The sequence below is a fragment of the Bombus impatiens genome, unplaced genomic scaffold (genome assembly GCF_000188095.3).
Source record: "Bombus impatiens unplaced genomic scaffold, BIMP_2.2 scf_0581, whole genome shotgun sequence".
Classification (NCBI taxonomy): domain Eukaryota; kingdom Metazoa; phylum Arthropoda; class Insecta; order Hymenoptera; family Apidae; genus Bombus; species Bombus impatiens.
In genome coordinates, this window is record NT_177000.1 from 420,682 (window position 1) to 443,078 (window position 22,397).

General features: G+C 30.9%; 6 protein-coding genes and 1 long non-coding RNA gene across 14 annotated transcripts; 3 read left to right on the forward strand and 4 right to left on the reverse strand.

The window, feature by feature from the left end:
• Nucleotides 1-1,111: 1,111 nt before the first annotated feature.
• Nucleotides 1,112-1,406, reverse strand: LOC117151991. Its single transcript, XR_004462187.1, has 2 exons — nucleotides 1,236-1,406; nucleotides 1,112-1,186 (listed from the first exon to the last, which is right to left on the reverse strand). It is a non-coding gene; the product is annotated as an uncharacterized LOC117151991 (long non-coding RNA).
• A 164-nt stretch (nucleotides 1,407-1,570) lies between these two features.
• Nucleotides 1,571-5,034, forward strand: LOC100743560 (NADH dehydrogenase [ubiquinone] 1 subunit C2). 3 transcript variants are annotated; one of them, XM_033322236.1, is made up of 4 exons: nucleotides 1,571-1,963; nucleotides 2,424-2,567; nucleotides 2,660-2,735; nucleotides 2,831-3,204. In XM_033322236.1, the coding sequence occupies exons 1-3, from the start codon at nucleotides 1,789-1,791 to the stop codon at nucleotides 2,707-2,709; spliced, it is 369 nt and encodes a 122-aa protein (XP_033178127.1). In that variant the 5' UTR covers nucleotides 1,571-1,788; the 3' UTR covers nucleotides 2,710-2,735; nucleotides 2,831-3,204. The 3 variants fall into 3 exon arrangements, with proteins under 3 accessions (XP_033178127.1, XP_033178126.1, XP_033178128.1); XM_033322235.1 differs by lacking the exons at nucleotides 2,660-2,735; nucleotides 2,831-3,204 and adding an exon at nucleotides 4,690-5,034; XM_033322237.1 differs by lacking the exon at nucleotides 2,660-2,735.
• LOC100743676 lies at nucleotides 3,205-8,984 on the reverse strand. The gene is made up of 9 exons (XM_003491532.4): nucleotides 8,846-8,984; nucleotides 5,459-5,577; nucleotides 5,250-5,361; nucleotides 5,040-5,167; nucleotides 4,757-4,962; nucleotides 4,307-4,602; nucleotides 3,975-4,221; nucleotides 3,694-3,885; nucleotides 3,205-3,595 (listed from the first exon to the last, which is right to left on the reverse strand). The coding sequence occupies exons 1-9, from the start codon at nucleotides 8,901-8,903 to the stop codon at nucleotides 3,493-3,495; spliced, it is 1,461 nt and encodes a 486-aa protein (XP_003491580.1). The 5' UTR covers nucleotides 8,904-8,984; the 3' UTR covers nucleotides 3,205-3,492.
• LOC100746270 (coiled-coil domain-containing protein 134-like) lies at nucleotides 8,608-10,961 on the reverse strand. Of its 2 annotated transcripts, XM_024369486.2 has the most exons (4): nucleotides 10,494-10,961; nucleotides 10,062-10,271; nucleotides 9,633-9,967; nucleotides 8,608-9,043 (listed from the first exon to the last, which is right to left on the reverse strand). In XM_024369486.2, exons 1-4 carry the CDS (start codon nucleotides 10,639-10,641, stop codon nucleotides 8,951-8,953), a joined length of 786 nt encoding a protein of 261 aa, XP_024225254.1. In that variant the 5' UTR covers nucleotides 10,642-10,961; the 3' UTR covers nucleotides 8,608-8,950. The 2 variants fall into 2 exon arrangements, with proteins under 2 accessions (XP_024225254.1, XP_003491602.1); XM_003491554.4 differs by lacking the exon at nucleotides 8,608-9,043 and having other exon boundaries at nucleotides 9,393-9,967.
• On the forward strand, nucleotides 10,581-13,356 carry LOC100743797 (protein YIPF6). Its single transcript, XM_024369487.2, has 8 exons — nucleotides 10,581-10,704; nucleotides 10,961-11,221; nucleotides 11,405-11,533; nucleotides 12,122-12,200; nucleotides 12,280-12,322; nucleotides 12,417-12,548; nucleotides 12,810-12,967; nucleotides 13,065-13,356. Exons 2-8 carry the CDS (start codon nucleotides 11,177-11,179, stop codon nucleotides 13,178-13,180), a joined length of 702 nt encoding a protein of 233 aa, XP_024225255.1. The 5' UTR covers nucleotides 10,581-10,704; nucleotides 10,961-11,176; the 3' UTR covers nucleotides 13,181-13,356.
• Nucleotides 13,357-13,730: 374 nt separating this feature from the next.
• LOC100746389 (tetratricopeptide repeat protein 8) lies at nucleotides 13,731-16,479 on the reverse strand. Of its 2 annotated transcripts, none has more exons than XM_003491555.4 (8): nucleotides 16,315-16,479; nucleotides 16,044-16,236; nucleotides 15,824-15,956; nucleotides 15,602-15,746; nucleotides 15,082-15,506; nucleotides 14,840-15,011; nucleotides 14,513-14,719; nucleotides 13,731-13,962 (listed from the first exon to the last, which is right to left on the reverse strand). In XM_003491555.4, exons 1-8 carry the CDS (start codon nucleotides 16,411-16,413, stop codon nucleotides 13,846-13,848), a joined length of 1,491 nt encoding a protein of 496 aa, XP_003491603.1. In that variant the 5' UTR covers nucleotides 16,414-16,479; the 3' UTR covers nucleotides 13,731-13,845. The 2 variants fall into 2 exon arrangements, with proteins under 2 accessions (XP_003491603.1, XP_024225251.1); XM_024369483.2 differs by having other exon boundaries at nucleotides 16,044-16,260; nucleotides 16,315-16,405.
• A 55-nt stretch (nucleotides 16,480-16,534) lies between these two features.
• Nucleotides 16,535-22,375, forward strand: LOC100746509 (WD repeat-containing protein on Y chromosome). Of its 4 annotated transcripts, XM_033322233.1 has the most exons (19): nucleotides 16,584-17,063; nucleotides 17,138-17,231; nucleotides 17,433-17,537; nucleotides 17,635-17,826; nucleotides 17,919-18,030; nucleotides 18,099-18,235; nucleotides 18,311-18,505; nucleotides 18,786-18,993; nucleotides 19,079-19,284; nucleotides 19,421-19,621; nucleotides 19,703-19,947; nucleotides 20,077-20,334; nucleotides 20,473-20,559; nucleotides 20,628-20,890; nucleotides 21,075-21,315; nucleotides 21,521-21,695; nucleotides 21,783-21,968; nucleotides 22,068-22,159; nucleotides 22,252-22,375. In XM_033322233.1, the coding sequence occupies exons 1-19, from the start codon at nucleotides 17,035-17,037 to the stop codon at nucleotides 22,274-22,276; spliced, it is 3,051 nt and encodes a 1,016-aa protein (XP_033178124.1). In that variant the 5' UTR covers nucleotides 16,584-17,034; the 3' UTR covers nucleotides 22,277-22,375. The 4 variants fall into 4 exon arrangements, with proteins under 4 accessions (XP_033178123.1, XP_033178124.1, XP_033178122.1 ...); XM_033322231.1 differs by having other exon boundaries at nucleotides 21,783-22,159; XM_033322232.1 differs by lacking the exon at nucleotides 17,138-17,231 and having other exon boundaries at nucleotides 16,535-16,646; nucleotides 21,783-22,159.
• The last annotated feature ends 22 nt before the right edge of the window (nucleotides 22,376-22,397 follow it).

Below are 22,397 nucleotides of genomic sequence, written 5' to 3' on the forward strand. Positions count from 1 at the left end.
GGGGACAAACCTTCTGCCGTGGCAGCTTCGTCGTGAATATCCAACGGTGAATATTTTCTGGTGGACAGGTGTTTGCAATCTGCTCGCGCGACAGCCGGCACAGAGTTCGTGACGATTCCTTGAGAATCGAATCGAATCGAATCATTTTATATCTGACAAAAGTACGAATTGTCAATTAACTTTATGTATCTTTTGTGTTTTATAAAAGAAATAGAACGTTCCAGAATCGATACCATCGATCGATAAAAATCGATAAATGTTGACATAGAACATAAATAATTAATTGACAAACTGTTAGGCAGAATTGATAATGTTGATGAAGAAAAAGGAAAGAAAGGAGCCCATAAGAGAAACACGATCTGCGAAAGATCTAGTCCAGTGTTTCCGAGTGTTACAACCATACGTAAATACTAATGCCTCGCCTTCATCCACCGTATTATACATGTAGTCCCATTATATCGTGTTACATCAGTTACACATTATTCGAGTTGTTCGAAGAGCTGCTTCGTCTCAGCTCGAGATATCGCCAGTTGAAGCAGACATCCTGATTGGGGATGGAAATAATACCTCTATTCGTTGACGAATTTTTTCCTTCAAAATACCAAAAAATAAAGAAATAAAATAAAGGGATATAAAATGTATATTGGTACGACACATAATTCAAAGAGGTAAAAGGTTGTACAAATTATATCGAATAAAATAAATTGAAAATCCTTTTCCACTCAAATTTAATTTAAAGATTTTTAAAATATATATATGTTATGAAGTAAAAGTGTTTATATCGTGACTAATTTAGATATTAAAGGGGCAGACATCTCTTTCCTTCTCTCTAGTAAAATTGTTCACAATGTTATATAATTGCATGAATATGATGAGAACAAATACTTACCTATCTATAAATGCATTGGTTTTGCTCGCATCGTAAGAAGATAAGTACGAACGAGAACTCCATCTATCGGATAATGAACGAAACACGATCTGTCTGAAGAGAACGAGTTAAACAAACCAGAAACGAGAACACGAATTTGGTCCATTTTCCACCTGCATGATACTGTAAACGATACATAAATTAACATTTTGATCCGAGGAGCGGTGTGGTCGTTTTAATTCATAATCAGGACCCCAGGCCAATTGCAGGCGAACACGGACCACTTCTGTGGCATGTAGTATCGAATAATTAATGATCCTTCGTTTTGCGCTTTCCTGTATTCAACCAACGTTCCTACTTATTCAACTCTACTTGTGTTACAAGTATATTTCGAGAAAACACGAGCAAATGACTAAAATATTCCCTACCGATACTACTTTAGATTTAGATAATAATTTAATATTCTTTTAATATCTTTTAATATTCTTTTATCGGAAGATTCTTTTTACCAAAAAAAAAAAAAGGAAAAAAAAGAAAAAATGCAAAGAGCAATGTATGGTATTTAGCCATGAAAGTATAACTCATAAATTTGTAATTTGCTTTATATCTTTAGTTTTGATTTGGTTTGTGTATACCATTTTTTTTTATATAGTTTGCCATTCGCCACCTATTTGTGCATTGAATAAGGTTGCATGGTTTCTGTTCCTCCAGTTCCCAATGTCCCAAAATCCCAATAATGCCATAGAGTAAAAGCATATTACGTGATACGCATGCGCAAAAATAAGTGGAAGTAGAAGAGTTACGTGAAACAAAATTTTAAGCAATCACGACTCTGAAGTATAAGCATAGCATTTGTAGCATTTGTGATTACACTTTGTATAATCATTTGTGATATCTATTACGTATCAAGAAACGAATAAATGGAAGGGACAGAAGAAGAATTTCCTGCTCAGTGGGCACTTGACCTTCTTGAACCTACACCTCTGGATCGATCTAATCATATTTTTAGATATTATGCAGTACCACTTACTACGATTGCAATAACAACTGCAGCGGTAATGAAAAATATACTGGAAAAAAAACCCGCAACAGCCAGTAGGTTGATAAAGTAAATTATTTTTAACATAATTAACCTCGTAATAACTATAATTCATTGTTAATTTATTTCGGAGAGATACTAAATAAGTTACCACATTTATTATGTATACTTTCATTTGTTCTGATGACAAAAATAAGGTACTAGAAACACGTTTTAACGAAATGCATTTTAGTCTCCCACTATGTGATTTCCCTTTTACAAACTAAAACAAATTGCTATTACAATATATAATGCTTAACTTTCGAGTTAAGTAATCGCAATGTAACCTATTTATGTATGATCTTGAATTCATTATTTTTTACTACGTACATACTAATTTTTAATATACAGTAATGAATTAATTTTGTTATCATTTCATAAGAAAAATCTAATTTCTTTCCTTTGTATCGTACATCTAATATTAATGCAGCTGTCATATTATTATCAATCATATTATTAAGTGTATTCGATTTGTAGATAAGCCACACATAGCATTGGCAACCGTAGCTGGTTTTGTTCTCGGTTGTGGTATTCATTGGCTATCTGATATAAAATTTGCAAGAAAGGATGCGATAATGAGAGATTATATAATGCGGCATCCAGAACGGTTTCCTAAACCAGGTATAAAGCATTATAAATATCTCCATTTTTTTTTTTTTTTTCAAGAAATCTTTATTTTTAAAGATTATAGAGATGTATCTTTAATATTTTAGACATTAAAAAATATGGAGATATTTTTGGTGAGTGGATCCCATTTCGTTAAAAGATTGAACTTTAGTCACGGAGTAGGTGTTCTTTATTAATAACAAATAAACAATAAAATACACGACTTATCGCATACTATATTTACCTTTATTTTCTTATACCTTTGCTTCTATTTTTAGACGTATAAGATTTAGTACATAAAGCGTTACAGCTTAAATGTTTGCTCCAAAACTATAAAAAGTAATGAACAAACTTTTCCTACAGTCTTTATGATTCTCCAGAGCCTTTTAAATGATAATGGACGAAAGACAAATAAACATCTTTACTAATCCCCTAGAAACTGTTAAAAGAACGTCCACAGCTTTTTGTGTTGAATGAAAATGATCGTCAAAACAAGTTCAATATCCGATAAAGTATTCCTTAAAGTTAACTATAGTAAAAAAAATGAAATGCACACATGTATTACATGTAGTGTGTATAATAGAAACAAACATGTGAAAACAGGAATAAGTTACATATTGTATAAAAATTTAATTAAAGTCGATAAAATGGCTTTGTAGTTTGGAAACATTTTAATTTGTAGTTCTGATAAAAGTATATTTTATTGTATAAGTACACTTTGTTATTATTAATATTTTTAAATTTTTTGAGAACTTATATCGTTTATTTGCCATTTCCTCTTTAATATATTTGTCATTTTTATATATGTATATTGTATATTGCCTTGAACTGCTTCCAAGTAGAAAAATTTTACATTTATTATAAATGTTACTTATATAAACAACAACAAAAGAGAATTAATTAAATTCTTTCTAATTATCATTCTAGATTTTGAACATTTCTATTTCTTTTCAGGATTATAATTATCATTGTACAGTCCAGTTCCTTTTGAATCTCCCAACCAGGGATATTTATTAGGACATTCCCTGCATGTTTCTAAATACCTATAAATATATTTGTTATTATTTTAAGTTTCAAAATATTAGATACATCTTGATTATATGTACATGTTATTTATCTATTTAGCTATATGGATATTTACCTTGTTGTAGTAAAATTTGATTCTGTAGGTTTGAAATCTAAAGCACATTTATTTGGATTGTTACATGGTGGTCCAGGAAGATTTTCTTTCTTTTTACACGACCATCCTTCAAAATTATTCAGAGATTTTATCGGTTTTGGATCAGTTATCCATGTAAGAGCTTGAGTAGCTGTTACAAAGTACACATCGGGTCTGTAAATATAATTATTTCGATAATTTATAAAAATTTTTTAATACGAAATATAAAAAATTACATGATGTATAAGCTATTTTCTGCTTACAGTGTTACTGCCCAATCAAGGAACTTTGACAGTCCACGTTCGAGTTCCTTTATTTGAAACCAGTTAGTATGAAATGGCATCATGTATGGTGCTCTATTTTGTTCGTAATAACGATTAAAATCTTCTTGCAACCACTCAAAAACTTCCTCAGGATCATGATTGTGAAGCACACATTGATCCAAGTATGGACAATGTCCTCCTTCGTAGCTTTCAACATAATGTGCATTCAATGGTAACTCCCATACTCCTAAAAATAAGTAAGATACCTTTCCTTCTTTCACAGCTCGTGCCTTGTATCATATATGATAACATACATAAAGTTACTTTATTACCTTGAAATGATTTAGTAGGACATGTGCCTGCTTTACATTCATGTGGAATCTTATAATCAAGAGTATATGGCCAAATTGGTACTTTTAATGGAGAAATTCCAATACTGCTATCGTATATGTATCCAAAATCTTCCAATACTTTGTACTGAGTATTTCGACCTGGTTTTAAATATGGAGCTCTCATGCCTACAATTTCGCTTATTGAAATATTACTAAAATGCTTAAGTATCTCTCGCATTCCTATCATTTCTCCAACCCATTCCTCATATCCTTTATCTTCTAATCCCTTTTGTAGTCTAAACAAATTATATCATACATATATATATATATATATATATATATATACACATATGAATATTAATTCACTTTTCAAATTCTTTAAAGAAAAAATAAAGAAAAATTGGATTGTACAAGAGTGGTCTTTAAAGTAAGAAGATTAGAAGTACTCACGATATAGTCTCGGTAGCAATTTCATGTCCATCGTGTGCTAAACTTTGTACCATATTATAATTACAATATTCATGAGAGATAAAGAATGTTCCTTTCAAAGGACAGTTGTTTGGATTTAATCGATTAGTGGCAAATATTTTTTGATAATGATCGAAGTTATTGTGATTTATTGCTCCATCGAATGTCATTATTATCATTTGTGGTGTCTGAAATTTAGGAAAACTATGTGAAAGGTATTGTTGAAAGTAATTTTAATAAATAGTAACAAATAAAGAGTATATACTTCTTCTGGGTGAAGACCACCAGGAATTATCGTACCATCTCTTGAACAAAAACAATAAGGTAGCTGACAGTTCGCGGGATCACACTTCTCTGCTAAGTCAATTGGTGGTTCGGTGACAGGCGGTGGGGCTGGTATTAACAATAAGTTTTCATTACTATGAAACTAATGAGAAATAATTTAATTTACGGCTATTAAAAATAAAGTACTCACTTGTGGCAATAGGTCCGCAACGTGCTTCATTTTTAAAAGTGCAAAATTTACTAATATCATCGAAATGTAGCCCCGACGGACACCTGTTTAGATACGGATAGCCGTCGACGCACTATCGAAATTACACATAAACATGAAATTTCTTTGTATCGCACTTTACAATTAAAAGACATATGTATTGTTATATTATTAAGTTTCAGCGTGTTTACCTGATAAAATCTTCTGCATGTAGCTGGATCTGCAAAATTACCATTGCCTTGACCTTCAGGGCATTTGAATTCTTCATCTTTTCTCTCTTCCTCCTTTTTAGCAGTTTTCTGCCCATAAACTACAAAACAAACAGGTATTCCTAAATATTTGTAAAAATAACTAACGGTTTCAGAAATATACGTGTAAATGTTAAAATGGAAAAGATAAATGGGAGAAAAGAAAAACAGACGGAATAATATTTTCAAGAAAATGAAAATGAAAATAGTTAGAGATATGCGTTATAGGTATTGTGTGCGTATTGTGTCACATGGGCCAGTGACAAGATCAATGTCTAACATTGACTTCCACATGTTGGTAACAGTATTTTGCAAATCTTAAAATTCCCAGAGCGATAATCATCTTGTACGCAGTAAAATACATATGTATTTATTTATTTTCTATAAAAAAAATTCTTGATAATTATTCACATGTACCGCCACCTGACAGATTTCAGTGATCTTTTAATATGTTGTAGAAATCAATATCTTGAACAACTTTTTCCCTTTGCATATTATTGCCGGACTCTTTTAATTTTCGAGATATTCCCATAAGCTCTCGGTACCACTACATTGAATTTTTCTCATAGTTGTACGTTCGTGACAGCGTACGCGTTAAAATATTGGTTGTTAGCCGCTCGACAGCGAGCGGACCGGATAAAATAACGCCTAACCCAAACTTATAAATTACAAACAAAAGGAAAAAACGTTGTTCAAAATATTGATCTGTGCAACATATTAAAAAATCATCGAAATAAATGAGGTGACATTACTTGTAAATAATTACCAAATTCTTTATTACGTCTCCTACGCGTACGTAGGATGCATTCTCCACACTAATAGAAAAAGTTAATTACAATAAATTTTGTTATTTGAATAAATAACATTTGAATAACTTCAAGGCTGCCATCAAAATTCTTCCCCCATTCTATTATATGTTAGATAATCACTCTACAACTGTGTTTAAGAAAGTCTCTTACAAAATGTTTACACTATAGAATGCCTTTGAGTCGAGATTTTTGATACTTTGTCATTTACCACCACAACGTACTTTAGACGATCATGTACGATAATAATCGTGCTAAGAATCCGTAATTACCGGAATGTTTTTTTATTCCAAGCGTCAAATGAAGAAGGATATACATTTAACGTAATTTCACTATCTTTAAAACAAAACGTTTCCGAAAGTAATCATACGTGAATTAGAATAAGATTCAGAAAGTAGCCAAACGGATTTAAAGTGAAAGAAAAAGTAGAGATGCGGCCATAATCAAACCAACAAACTAGGAAATTACGTATGGTTTGGTTGGGCATTTAATTCGACGAAGGAAGATTCGGATTTGATCACGTTGAAATCCTGTACGGATGGACTGTCGGGAGAAAGTAGTGTTTCAGGAAGATACTCCACTACGATCTTATGATAGGTGTAAAATGAAATAAGCGTTGTTTCGTTTACGATATAAAGAATTTTGAAAACAATTTCATAGTAGTAAGTTTCGATCATACAATACATGAGATCGTACTATCAATGAAGCTTCGTTTGAAACATTTTTTTTTTTTTTTTTTCATTAAACTATCAGTACTAGCTTAAATATTGTGGCGACTAATTCGTGCCGCAGCATGTATATTGTTAGATGTATCAATTACCGTCTCAACAAACCATATACTCGTTACCTTTCAAGTACAGTAAGAATTAAAGTGAAATCTTTTTTCACAAACTTTGTCCATATGAATTGAACACGTACAAGAATTATTGATCGGCAAAGTTGCTCGTTATAGGAGCGAATCTCGCATATGCATGGATGCCAAAAAAGATCGGTTTAGCAGCAAAGTGGAAAGTGAAGGTACTGCTCTGGCAATGACGTTGTGGTAAATCGTTCAGGTGCAACATTTCCATCGGCCGTGGTGCACGCATACACAGCCGCAAACGTACGGTACACCATATACGTAAACGTCGAAACTTATGTAAACAGCAGTGAAACCACCGACCGGGAACCTAATTTAACGGCTCTTCTCTCGTGTTGGCATGCCGGCTGGTTCTTTGCTTCCTCTGACTCCTTGCCATTTTATCTGTGTCAACTTTATTTACGACACGCACCGTGACAATGCAAGGAACTTTCAACGTTCCATGGAAATCTTGCTTATCGTGGAGAATGCAATTTACATGGTGATGCGCGTTTCACGAATTCTTGAGAGAAAACTCTTTTAAATTTATTCGGCGGCAAATTCAATATTAACTAGAACCATTTATCATCTTTAATGGATGATAATTACGTATGGATCGTAGAATGTTAGTAAATTTTTCAGGTATAAATAAAAGATCGATGCATTTAACATAATGACATATCAATATGTATACAGTATCCCAACGACTTCCTGACGAAATTTTGTATTGTAGGTATTATGGTTATATACGTATTAACAAATTCGAAAAAATTCTGAGAAGCCAGCGGAATTTGCATTAGAATATAATCTATCTATTGATAACCGGTTTTTGGATGTACAGTTAGTGTATATCTTCATATGTAATTTTATTCGATCTATTGATCTTAAACATTGCATTAGAAGTATAATTTATTAATAACAAGATACCGTCTCACGCAAGGAACATCCTTGAATTCGATTAACAGGAGAATTGGTCGATGAACGTCAGTTTATAACGACAAATCGCGATGCATTTATTTTCCTAATTATTACTATTTTACATAACGATTACCACCACGATTGTCAAATAATTATCAAGAAAAGAGAAGGAGAAAGAGAATTGCAATCTCCATTCAGTAAGCTGATTCACCGAAGAATTGCAAACTATCAAAAGAATGTTCTGACAAGGTCGTTCTTTTATTGTATCTACCTTTCTAACAAATTTAAGCCGCTATACTAATTGTTTGAATTATTCTTCTACATACAAAATATTTAATAAAATTAGGGATGGACAAAATAAAATAAAAGTCTCGAATCATTGTCATATTTTTGATTACAGATCAAATTAAAGGATGCACGTAGATAATCAAAATTTTAATTCGTAGGATATTTTTCATTTACTAAATGAAAAACAGAGAAACATAAAAATCAAAGTTTTAATATAATCTCAATGTCCGATAAAAGTAGAATTCTTTTCATTCTTTTTTTACCTATACTATCTCCACTTCTTTCATACAAAATCGATCGTAATTCAAAAAGATCAATCCAATCTTTACTACGAGTGGTAAATGACAAATCTCAAAATCTTTATAAAATCCCTCGCTACGATGAAAGATCACGGTAGGAAGAGCTGAAGGTTTTATGTCGCCCAACAGGTTTGATCTCCCGTCCGATCTCTCTTCGAAACAAGCAGCTGTGTCTTCCTACCTGTGGCAACGATGAACACGACGACACAGAACAGCAATCGACTCCTTTTTGACGTCATCCTTCACGAAAATCGTTTCTCCAATTCTTGTTACAGTTTGATTAAATTTACACAGCACTTACGTCCGAATGTAAATGTTTAAAGGTAATCTTTAAATCGTGGGTTCGTGTTGCACGAACATACTTGTTGTCGATAAACCACTGGAAGAAAGAAATGTCACGGTACTGTTAGCCAAGGTTTACCAGCAATGGTGTCTGCCATGGACTACGGGAGTCGGGAACCGAACGGTAGGAACCGTTCTTAGCTCATTGGCTGACCACTTTCTACCACCGCACCGTCTCCATCGTCCGAGAAATCTTCGCTTTTATTCGCACTAAAGCTGATAGTGGTTTCGAGTAAAGTCTGCTAAAAGTCTGGATTCTTCACGATTTTTAGATACTCCTCGGATAATTTCGAACTGGATAACCAGCCATCTTTCTAATATTTTAATTCAGTTAATTCAATCGGGACATGATTGTCATTCCTTCGTGTTCAAAAGCGAAACAAAGGTATAAAGACCATTTATTCATTAAGAATAATAACCATTGGATTTTAATGTACAAAAATACATACGTATATACACAAAAAAGTATTTTTCTCGTATTATTTCATCAACTAAAACCATCTAATATTGGAAATCTATTGAATATTTACAAGGTACACAAGAATACATTTTTTTTTTTTTTTTATTATCGTAAGTACATGTGTACGCGTATTATGAAAAAAATATAATTATATTCAAAACTCAACCTTGGTCATTTGTGGCCCCTTCTTCTGTTTTCCTTTTGTAGCCGATTTCTTTTTCTTTATCTTTCCGTTGTCTCCTTCTTGAGCCTCAGTAGGCTGCCAATAAGGATTGGAATAACCCTGTTCGCGTTTTATAACGTTTAATTCTTGAGATGCTAAATGAATTTTAACAATGGTTTCCGAATCTAACAAATATTTAGTACGATACGTAAAATTTAAGGACCAATTTATGATCGGATTCCATTTTTGTTGCGCTTTAAGTATACGGTGAGTAAAATGAGGAAAATGAAGAAGAATATCTCCAAAGAATGCCGTGTTTTCTAAGACAGTAGATATTGCTAAAAAAAAAAAAAAAAAGTATATAATGTCTCTAATCATGTTAAAACTTATTTTCTTATAAAAAGAGGATTATATTAATAACAAAACAATTACCAGTTTGTATAGTAACATTTTGTGGCAATAATCTATTATCTGGATTGAAATCTTCATTTGCTATTAATGCCTTATTTACCTCGATCGCATCGATCATCTTTTCACCAATAACTAAAATCATCTTATACAAACGTTCGTAGTTACCTATTTTCTGAAGACGTTTAACGGCTTTAGCATGTTCCTTGCGTTGATGTTCAAATGATTTTTTGACTAATGATATTTCAGTTAAGACGATTCAATCAATATAATAATAAATAAGGATTTATTATTATCTATGGCATAGTATCTCTACATAGTTTTATATGTAATACATATTATAATAAACGACATATTGTATGTAGAATCGAAAGGATACAACTGCAATTATAAAAATGCCACAAATACGATATAATAAATGTCCAAATAAAGGCTAATTATATTTTGAGCGGATACATAATTCTTCGTAGATCTTAATTTGAGATGCATCGCTGTTTTGCAGCTTCCCGCTGATTTGGTGATCAACACCGAAGGAAATATACTGCGCATGCGCGGTACATGTCAACACTGACACGATTGCGACATAAAAGAGAATGCGTGGCATTTTGTCCAGCGAAAACTGCTTGATATATAAAATAATATATCGATAAAATACCTATGTATCAAGGTAAGGAATAGTTGTCAAATGTCCATGAACCTTGTGCTTTTCCAGAAAGGACTATACAATCTTGAACAAAATTCAATCGACAATGTGAAGCCGCAAGTTTACAAACGCGACATTGCAATAATGCTGCCATCTATTAAATTTCGTACATCGAATGTATCAATATTAGTGTCGACTTTTCCGCAAATGATCAAAAGATTTACGCTTGTATTATACTTACGTGAGGAATTTAAATTACGATGCATATGTGTCTTTTTAGATTTTCTTGTTAACCGTATCCATGAGAAGTGCTAAATCGTATTAGGAGATCTTTCTGTACGTACAACAGGGCAACGTTTAAGTCATTAAGAAAACATTAGATAGGGAAGATTGAATTCACGTTATATGTATATGGCACGATGATTTGATATGATATGAAGATATTTCCATTTAAAATCTTAATAATATATTTAATGATTTCATAATTTCGAATCTAATGTCGACAACAAATATGGCAGCGACAGATGATACAAAACTTGATGTAAGTATTTATGTTGGAAATGTAATGTTAAAGATGTCGTTTTATTATTCATTAGGCGCGTTAATTTTTTATGATGGTAGTTTATATAATTAAAATTTTTCAGTAGAAGTATCGATAATAATATGTAAACATTTCAATGACAAATATAATATAATGGTATTAATATCAGATTTTAATTTGAAGTTTAAAGTTACAATGGAATATGCTGACCCTCAGAATATCGAAGGTGAGCTGACAGTAGGAGGCAAACAAAAATCAAATCTTGGAGAACCTGAATTTAATACTTTGGATGAACCAATCAGGGATACAATTGTAAGCCTATAAAATATTTTGTACACACACACACACACACACACACACACACACACACACACACACACACACACACACACACACACACACACACACACACACACACACACACACACACACACACACACACACACACACACACACACACACACACACACACACACACACACACACACACACACACACACACACACACACACACACACACACACACACACACACACACACACACACACACACACACACACACACACACACACACACACACACACACACACACACACACACACACACACACACACACACACACACACACACACACACACACACACACACACACACACACACACACACACACACACACACACACACACACACACACACACACACACACACACACACACACACACACACACACACACACACACACACACACACACACACACACACACACACACACACACACACACACACACACACACACACACACACACACACACACACACACGTACATATTGTGTATATATATATAAGAAAATTATACTCCATTACATTGTATTGTATTTATTATATTATGTTACGTTGTAGCTCAGGGATGTCAGAGCAGTGGGCAGGAAATTTTATCATGTTTTATATCCCAAGGAGAAGAAATGCCTATTAAAGGAATGTATGTTACTAGAAGAATCTTAATATTATAAATCATGAATTATATATAGTAGTGTCTTATTTCTAATTTTTAATTCTAGGGGATCTTTGGGGACCACTAGTATTATGTACATTCATGGCAATGTAAGTTTAATATTTTTTATAATATTCTGCATACTGCTGTTCTAATTACGATTATAAACCGTAGTACATTTAATACCAATTGCTGTTGTTTTAGGATATTACAAGGTTCTTCTGATACAGCAAATAATTTTAATGATGGGGGACCAGAGTTTGCAGAGGTTTTTGTAATCGTATGGATTGGATCTATGGTTGTTACATTAAACTCCAAATTATTAGGTGGTAACATGTAAGTAATTATACTGCGTAGAGAAATTTAGTATCTGTTGTAATACTAATGATTGGGGTTAGGTAATGATAGTATACTGCATGACTTTTATGTGCGTGAATTTGTAGATCATTAAGAGACTTGTAACTCCTTATTATAAAACAGGGTTATTTTGTTTTAAAAAATCTGTTTTATAAATATAAAGTGTTATAATAGAAGAACGAATGACATATGAAGTATGCATTTTATTTGCTAAAAGATATTTTAATATGTTTGTTATAGATCTTTTTTCCAAAGCATTTGTGTCTTAGGATATTGCTTGTTGCCAACTGCCATTTCTCTAATTTTATGTAGAATCATATTAATGGCAGAACAGACTACTTTCTTATTTATTCTAAGATTCGTAATTACCATGATTGGATTCATGTGGGCAACATATGGTTAGTATAATTTTATAGAGTTTTATATTGATGGACACTTGCATATCAAATTCTTACATTGATACATTCTTGTAAATATGATTTGTATATATTTTAGCATCCATGGCATTCCTTGGCGACAGTCAACCAGTAGGAAAGAAAGCTTTAGCTGTGTATCCAATATTTTTATTCTATTTTGTAATTTCCTGGTTGGTTATATCTCATACTACATAAAATAGATCGTAAGATGATGATGATAAAAAGACTGTACATTGTCCTATATTTGTGCACAAGAGAAGACAGAATTAAAAAATCGAGCAAATCTTTGTGTCGATCGAGTGTACTTTGAAATTCGCTAAATTTAAGCATATGTCACGTGTTAAGAGTTGTAGATAAAACTTATTACCGTAGATGCGTATGTTATTTATTATTATACAGTTTAGAGAATCAGAACTTTGTATGTCAATTATAATTATACGTACGTATATAACATTAATGTAAGCATAAAATAACGGATAATACTTAAGTAAATTATTCGCAGATTGTTATATATTTATACATAAACTCGATAAACAAGAATAGGCAACAAGATGCAAAAAAGAAGATGTTTACTTCATTCCTTTGAAACTCAAAATTATCGTTCAGTGTCTATAATGTACAGTTTGAAAAAATATAATCATTGTCAACTGTTTTTATCACAAACGAACATTCCTATTAAAATATCTATTTACTTTTTAGTTATTTCAAAGTATCATGGAAATGAAACACAGTATCATATTATATGATTTGTATTTTTTACATATACATATTAGATAGGTAATATTAGTTGTAAGACTAGAATCAAACATTAATAAAATAATACATTTTACGTGATATAAATAAACTGTATATTTTTCTATTCACACGCGCGAGAAATACCTCTCTAATTTGTTTAGAAGAGTTCTGCTATCAGAATGATTAGGATATACACTTAACGACTTTTGTATAGCAATGTAACTTGTTTGAAGATCTCCAACCTACGAAATTTTTAAAATAATAGTATCTATATATAATAGTTTATATATATATATATATATATATATATATATATATATATATATATATATATATATATATATATATATATATATATATATATATATATATATATATATATATATATATATATATATATATATATATATATATATATATATATATATATATATATATATATATATATATATATATATATATATATATATATATATATATATATATATATATATATATATATATATATATATATATATATATATATATATATATATATATATATATATATATATATATATATATATATATATATATATATATATATATATATATATATATATATATATATATATATATATATATATATATATATATATATATATATATATATATATATATATATATATATATATATATATATATATATATATATATAGATAGATATATATATATATATAGATATATATATATATATATATATATAGATAGATAGAAACTTAATATAATATAATATACAATGGTAGATAGTACCTTGTAAGCTAAATAAGCACTATTAAAATGGGGCTCATAAATAAAGTTAGCAATGTTGGCAGCAGCATGAAAATATGTTCTCGCCGCTGTAATGTTTCCATTTCGTATTTGTATGACTCCAAAATTATTGTATGCTAAAGCGTGTCTATTGTCGCTAACAATAGCTAATTTTAAACATTCTTCCGCCATTGTTATGTCACCTACAGTCTGAAATTGAAATAATTGGTACCAAGTACTAAACTCTATATATAAAATCAAACATTTATCAAAGAGATAATTTCAATTGTTATCCACAAATTTACATATTATAAGAAATTATATACATACAAGAGCAATGTGTGAAATGTTATACCATATGTCTGCCATATTTTCATCAGTAGAAAGACTAATTGCTCTTTCAAAACAAGATATAACATGATCATATTGCTGAGCATAAAAACAACATAATCCAAGGTTATTAAATAATTCAGCATTATATACTCCCATTTGTAACAATCGTCTACATGGAAAAGAACGTCGCAATTATATTTCTAATTATTTCTATTTATTATATCTACAACTGCATTTACCTATAATATCGTAAAGCTAATTCCGGTTGATCATTATAAAAATGATGTATTCCGATACTTGCTATTGCTTCTGTATGAGAAGCATCTTCCTGAGCAATTAATTTATAGTATTTTAACGACATACTCATATTATTCAGACCGTCGAATATACGTCCCATTTCAGTAAGAATATTGACATCATTAGGAAAATACTCAAGACCTTTTTTACATGTATCTAAAGCTGTTAATGGTTGATCAAGTCTAACGTAAACTCTGATTAGTCTCAAGATTACTTCAATAGTTTTAGAATCTTTTAACGCTGATTTAAATTGTTGTTCAGCGTCTCTGATTAATCCTAGACTATAATAACATTTTCCAAGTTGTACTTTCCACCACCAATCTTTATAATGACAAATTTGAGTTGCTTGCACTGCTAAATCTAGTGCCTACATGTAGCATTGTAGCAGTTAATAGAATTATGGTGAACATTAATAATTCTTATTAATAATAAATATTGATTGATACATGTATGTTTACTCACATATCTAACATCATGTTCGTGATAATATATATACTCAAATAATGGTTTAGCAATACTTGGTTGACTAGCATATTTAGAAATATTTAATCGTGATAATTGTATAAAAGGTCCTCCCGGCTCTGTTAACATGGATGCTGTGCCTAATCTATATAATATATTTATTTTAATTTTGAATGTATAACAACTAAAAATGTTTAATTACAATGTAAATGATAGTTGTACCTAACGCTACGGCTAGAAATTGCAGTAATTGGTCTGGCTGTCATAGCTGTTCTGGGTGTTCTTAAAGTTTGCTCAATCGACTGAGACATAGCAGATTGGGTAGCTGGTCGCACAACACCAGTAAGTGGTCTACCTACAAAACATATCATATTTTTATATTACAATTACAACTTATTTCTATTTTACTACTTAAAATTATTTCTGCCTCTCAAGGACAAACCTGATTGAGTTTTGGGTCGAAGACATTGTCCCACGGAAGAAGTACCAGGAGTTTTTAAAGATGTTCCTGGTCTAGGCATAGAAGATATTGTATAATTATCTAATAGACTTTCAGCAATCCCTTCCTCTTCTCCTTCTATATCATCTACGTATACTTGTAATGTTAAGGCACGCATTTTTAAGACCCATATAGTCTATAATGAAAAATACATACGTTTCTATAGAGATGTATATTGCTATTTCATATATAAGTATGTTAAACATACTTATACCTGATCAAGAGGATTCTTTTGTAACAAATTTGTACATATTGTTGCGCAATCTTCATATTTTCCTTGATTGAATAAATTTAAAGCTTTAAATAAGTCCATGATTTAATGAATAGCTTAATAGAAAACGCTTTTAATATTTTGTATTAAAGTTTAAGAGAAAGGAGTAATATATCTTAGCAAACCATACCACGGTATTTAATCTATAAATATCTAGTTATGCGATAGAAATAAACGAATTTTACATGTACGAAGATATTGATTGTGCTGCTTATAACCCCGCGTATGGATGTGGAAATAAAGCAGCATATACTTCTTCTACACTTTGTGTAAAAGTGCGTAGAATCGATGATAAATGTTATAAAAAACAATTTAGTTTATTGACTTCATATTATCATAAAATACGTTTGCAATAACAATTGTTATACGATTAAATAATATCATTTACTCTATTCATTCATACTAACAAAAGGGTTACTTCTGGAAATAAAAAGAAATTTTATTTCGATATACAAAAAATATCTCTTATATGCAAAAATGTCTTACTATATACAAAGAATAACAAAGTAATATCTTATATATTTAGCTTGTTTCGTAAATGTCAAAATTCGACAAAGAAAACAACGTATTTACTTGCTTTTTCATATTATTTTTATTCATATTATGTGTAACTTGTGATTGACATTATAATTAATATTATAAATTATACCTATAATTATAAAAATGGAATACTTTGATAATAATGACACGAGGTTAGTGTGCATCGGAAATACTTCGTAAAATTAATTTCTTGTTGTATTATACGTGCTCGCCTCCCTTATTTTAGCATCCAACAAGCTTTCGACGAGTTCTTTAAAACAAAAAGTATAGAAGAACAATGCACGGAAGAATCCTTGATGCAACTGCATGAAGTATTTTTGGTACTTTCGAATTAAGAAAAAGCTTAGATATTGTCTAAAAAATTGCAAAACAAATTAATGTTTAAGATACAACTAGTGTAATATGAATGATATTTCCAAATTTGATATCTCTAACATGTAGTTGAATAATTAGTATAATCATTCTTATTTTCTGTTATTAACAGAATATAATTAAAAAATTAACAGTCATATAACGTATAGGCTTCGCCAAATGAAGAAATGGATATAACCCGATTGTATGATGCGTTTGAAAATATATTGCACATTCAGATGCCACATAATGAATTCAAAATTCTGTTTAAAAAGGTAACAACATAGATTTACTATTTCAATTAATCATTACGTGTCCATTAATTCTATACATATAATTTTATATGTATATTTTATATGTTATTAATTTTAGATGAACTTAAAGAGAGATGGAAATATTACTTGGAATGAATTTATCTCGTATTTATTAGTAGAATTTCAGAGAAAAGATACCACATTACAATGGCAAATATTGAGACTTCCAATAACTGATATCCCCCAACTTTTGAAATCGCATCACCGTACAGCTATACACAAAATCATGTTTTGTCCTGAAGTCTTGCCCGTACGTGACATATCATATATCTTTTAATAACTATACTTATTTGACGATGATATACATATTATTACTTGTAATTTTTATGTGTATATCCATAGGATAGAACTACAAGCTTCCATAGAGGGTTTTATTTAACTGTGACTAAAGAGGGAATCATAAATTACTGGTCTTTAGATTTAGAATACGAACGGAGCGCGCAATCTGTAAATCGTTAGTAACGTTATATCTTACATTCTTTTATGTATATGCATTTGTTTCCGAAACTTCCATCTTTGCAGCGTGTTTAAAAGTTCAACACACTTTAATAACTGATATGATAGTAATGCCCGATATACAAGTAGTATGCACAAGTTCTACGGAGTGCGATTTAAGATTTTATGATACAGCGGCAAAGAAGTTTGATCTTCGAATAATGGTTAGTTATATTTTTTAAATAAACAGTAGTTTTTCTTTAAATGAACTCTTCGATATTAAAACCTTGTACGATTAGATATCAGGCTTGGAGTATGCAGTCATTTGTATGGATTATTATTTCAGTAAAAATATCAAAGAGGACTCGTATATTGTACTTGGAGATATGAGTGGATCTGTCAAAGTCATGTCTTTTAGTCCAATAGAGAGAGGACCATTTAAACAAGAACCTCAACGTGATAGTTTATTTATTCGCTATGAATCTGTTCTCAAGGTAAATAATTTATCTTCAGAAACTTGTGTCATCGCGTATGTTAAGTATGCGCAAGAACCAAAACTCACAAAAAATCACAGTCTACTCGATAATCGATATCGTCAAATATTTTTGGGATTTCGAAAGAAATTCTCGGTCGAACGTCTTCGAGTTCTCATACGTGATATACATGTAAAAGACGTCCTAGGACAGATAGATGTATCACTGGTTCTGCAATGTCCTATATAAACTTGTGCTTCCTACATAAACATGTTTTAATACGTTGTAACATACATTATAGGGTGAACTGAAAGGATTGAAAATTGTAGAATTTAAGAATGTACATACAGATTGGGTGAAACAAGTAGCCTATTATGGAAGTTTAAGAGCTTTCATGTCCAGCAGTAGATGTTGTAATTGTTCTTTATTATTTAGTGATCTTACAGGAGCAAGGATTCAATACAAATTCAAAGTTAACATGGGAATATCTTGCTTCACCTTTTGTGAAGGTATTTTATCATAAACTTTCCCTCGCTTATTGACATATATGTATGTTGTAAGTACATGGTACTTTTTAAAAATATATCTACTTAGAGGGTCAGTTATTAATAACCGGTGGACCAGATTGCATAGTTCGGGTTTGGAATCCTTTTGTGACTAGAAGAGCAAGTAGTACTTTCCAAGGTCATCGTGCACCTATTTGTGCCTTAGTTGTACAAGATGCTGGTAAACGCGTGTACTCTCTTTCAAAAGATAGATGTATCAAAGTGTGGGATGTATTAACTCAATCTTGTATTCAGGTTTTAATAATAAGATATTTCATCAAACGATACTTTCCTTAATTAATGTTTCGCCTAAAGAAATAAAAAGGCATTAATTAAATAACAATATAAAATCTATGTATAATTAGAATTTAAGTCAAGTTATTTTATACAGACATACAATGGTCTTCCCAGCGAATTGGGTGAACATACATCAATGACTGCGGTGTATAATACATTGAATCGTAAAATGATCATTGCTAGCTCAATGATCGCAGTGATTCTTTGCGATCCTGAGGTCAACAAAGAAATATCTGATGGGTTTACACATACAAAATCTATCAGCAGTGTTTTATATAACCATCTCTACAAAGTGGTAATTTATACGCTTTGTATAATTTTCATTCTCTATGTCTGCAGAAATTAAAATATTCTACGAGATCATTTAAAAACTTAGGTAGTTACGACTGGATTAGATTCTTGTATAATAATTTGGGATCCGTGGCTTGGAAATCGTTTATTCTTAGTAACGCATGCACACAGTAGATTCCTATATGGTCAATTTCATGACATTGAAATTACTGCTGCTTGTTTCGATGAATCTGAACAATTACTAGTAACAGGCGCTCGTGATGGTACATTGAAAGTTTGGAATTTCAATACTGGTACTTGTTTGCGGAACATGGCTCTTGAAACTCAGTGGTACGTACTTACCTATTTTGTTATCTTCTATTACATATCAAGATTAAAAACAACATTTCTAATAATTGTCAAATTCTATTGATAATATTCGCAAATATATTTCTTATAAATCCGTTTGATTATGTACAGTGAAATAACCAGTTTAGTTTGGCTGGAAAATCGAATCTTATGTAGTAGTTGGAATCGTCAAGTCGTAGAATTTGCAACTTCTGACGCATATGTATATAAAAAGAATTGGGGAACAATACACACCGATGATATTCTTTGTTCGGCCATGTGGTATCCTCAGGTATTGGCTACGGCAACTTTTAATGGAGAAATAATACTTTGGAGACTAGAAACGGGTCAACCGTATCGAAAATATAAAGTTAACGAACCGATGTCAAGGTAAGATCTAGAATAATATGAGAAATGTTAAAATAATATAAAAATTAAACTTCTAGAAATAGCGTGCTGTAATAAACAATGCTAACTAATCCAATAACGTGCTGTAATGAACAATGTTAACTAATCAGTGTTATATAGATTTAGGATAAGATACCATAAAGATGAAATAACGTACAAAATAAAAAAACCTGAACAAGTTACGAAAGAATTCATTTCGAAACAGAGGTATTCCATGGTATTGCAATTGTACTTTTTCTAAAACATATCTGAATCATAATGATCAATGTTTATAGTCAATATCCTACGGCTTCTGAACATCAAGAATCCGCATTGAATATTGCACGAATTGTTGCTGTTCGAGCTATGATATTTTTAAATGCTCGGCCGGTTAGGCCTGATGTTGGAACATTGTTAGTTTCTCTTGATTCAGGATATGTACAAGTGTGGACTCATCATCCTGCTGGTGGATTTCTACAAGCTTTCTCAGTTATTCATTCTATACGTGATTGTGCATTATCATTAGCAACTGATCCTAAAAATCATTTTCTTGTAACAGGTAAAAAAAGGAATGCATTTAATTTCTACAACATTATTTATTTATTATAAGATTACTTTTTGTATGTAACGTGATACTTCATTGCGACAAAATATTTAATATAAAAGGAAAGATAAAGCCAGAAAATATGATTGGAGAGTAAGTCCATTAAACAAAATTTAGAACACAATGTAAAAAAATTTAGGACACAATGCTGGATACATTAAAGTTTGGTATCTCGCGAATTATTTGTTGCCAAATCCTCCTAAGATATCTATGCCCGTTTTACGGTTGGAATTTCCATTTCTATGGAAAAAGAAAGTTATTGGTAGGGCAAAGAGAGCTGTAAAGGATCAACCTTTACCACTTCTACTTTCATCTGTGCGTGGACATTTAAAATCTATTACGTCCGTCCAGATAATCCCAGATGCACGTATTGTCATTAGGTAATGAATGTTAATCTAGTGCTTATTATTTTACGAACTTTTAACTTAATTTTATATCTATATATATAATGTAATGACTATTAATTACTATTTGCTATTAATTACTCTTGAATTTACATATTCTCTTTTTAATCATTTTCTCTGAAACAATTATTTTTCCAATACATTTCATACAATCTATGCTATTCTTTCTGTTGATATTAAGTGGTAGTACAGACCATTCTGTACGCTTATGGACACTTGGTGGCCGTTATATTTCAACCTTCGGAACTTTCAAGCCTTGGTTACCAATTTTACCAACGATCCCAACATACCAATATTTTAAAGATTACAAACATCCAGCAGATATTAAAAGAGTCGCTAGTTCTACTACACTAAAAGTAATTAATTTCTCATATAACAAATTATTTATCAAATTGGGAAGAAAGTTTGATTATTAAGTTGCACTTTTATGCAAACATGGAAAGATTCTCGAAGGAGGTGTGAGACAAGTAGAATCAGATTTTAAAAGTGACGAATTAAAAGCTTTAAAAGAAATGTCGAGACCTGAACACACTATGATCGATGGAAGAAGACTTACTATCGCTGTGATGGATAAATCGGTCTTAATGATCTTTGCGGATTACCCAATTTTAGACACCTCTTTACCATATGTAAATACTTTTACATTTAATGCCGTTTTGTTTATCACAACAGCAATTCGTCAAAATATGTTAAGTAATACATATAACTCAATGAGAATAACGTTACAGATACCTATATACACGCATTTGAAATTAAGGCCTTTGGAAATCATACAGACACCAAAATTACCAGCACTTCTACATGAACAAAAAGAATTAACGTAATTTGGCTCACTTATTATTATTCACTATTGATAATAATCTATATAAAATTAAATATATATTACTAACATTACTTGTTATAATCTTTTAGTAAAAGAACGCATTCGCAATTATAAAATCACTGCATCCGCAAAAGAATGTAGGAGCAAACTATATATATATATATATATTTTTTGATATGTCTCACCAAAATAAAAGGTAATATCTCGTTAATATCGCATTGTAATAAATTTTTCT

Excerpts from the sequence above, each read along its gene's own strand:
- LOC100746270 (XM_024369486.2), bottom strand. The coding sequence starts at position 10,641 with ATGCCACGCATTCTCTTTTATGTCGCAATCGTGTCAGTGTTGACATGT. Across the intron at positions 10,272-10,493 it reads TAAGATCTACGAAGAATTAT|TCAAAAAATCATTTGAACAT; the intron begins GTATCCGCTCAA and ends AAATATCATTAG. Across the intron at positions 9,044-9,632 it reads AGGGGCCACAAATGACCAAG|TGGTTTATCGACAACAAGTA; the intron begins GTTGAGTTTTGA and ends TCTTTCTTCCAG.
- LOC100746509 (XM_033322231.1), top strand. The coding sequence starts at position 17,035 with ATGGAATACTTTGATAATAATGACACGAG. Across the intron at positions 18,031-18,098 it reads GAGCGCGCAATCTGTAAATC|CGTGTTTAAAAGTTCAACAC; the intron begins GTTAGTAACGTT and ends CCATCTTTGCAG. Across the intron at positions 20,560-20,627 it reads GAATTCATTTCGAAACAGAG|TCAATATCCTACGGCTTCTG; the intron begins GTATTCCATGGT and ends CAATGTTTATAG.
- LOC100743797 (XM_024369487.2), top strand. The coding sequence starts at position 11,177 with ATGTCGACAACAAATATGGCAGCGACAGATGATACAAAACTTGAT. Across the intron at positions 11,222-11,404 it reads CAGATGATACAAAACTTGAT|TTTAAAGTTACAATGGAATA; the intron begins GTAAGTATTTAT and ends TTTAATTTGAAG. Across the intron at positions 12,201-12,279 it reads GAAATGCCTATTAAAGGAAT|GGGATCTTTGGGGACCACTA; the intron begins GTATGTTACTAG and ends TTTTAATTCTAG.
- LOC100743676 (XM_003491532.4), bottom strand. The coding sequence starts at position 8,903 with ATGACGTCAAAAAGGAGTCGATTGCTGTTCTGTGTCGTCGTGTTCATC. Across the intron at positions 5,578-8,845 it reads CGTGTTCATCGTTGCCACAG|TTTATGGGCAGAAAACTGCT; the intron begins GTAGGAAGACAC and ends TTTGTTTTGTAG. Across the intron at positions 3,886-3,974 it reads CTTGATTGGGCAGTAACACT|ACCCGATGTGTACTTTGTAA; the intron begins GTAAGCAGAAAA and ends TTATATTTACAG.
- LOC100746389 (XM_003491555.4), bottom strand. The coding sequence starts at position 16,413 with ATGGACTTATTTAAAGCTTTAAATTTATTCAATCAAGGAAAATATGAA. Across the intron at positions 15,507-15,601 it reads ACGAACATGATGTTAGATAT|GCACTAGATTTAGCAGTGCA; the intron begins GTGAGTAAACAT and ends TGCTACATGTAG. Across the intron at positions 13,963-14,512 it reads GTGCTTATTTAGCTTACAAG|GTTGGAGATCTTCAAACAAG; the intron begins GTACTATCTACC and ends AAAATTTCGTAG.
- LOC100743560 (XM_033322235.1), top strand. The coding sequence starts at position 1,789 with ATGGAAGGGACAGAAGAAGAATTTCCTGCTCAGTGGGCACTTGACCTT. Across the intron at positions 1,964-2,423 it reads AAAAAAACCCGCAACAGCCA|ATAAGCCACACATAGCATTG; the intron begins GTAGGTTGATAA and ends TTCGATTTGTAG. Across the intron at positions 2,568-4,689 it reads AGAACGGTTTCCTAAACCAG|GAAAAAATAAAGAAAAATTG; the intron begins GTATAAAGCATT and ends AAATTCTTTAAA.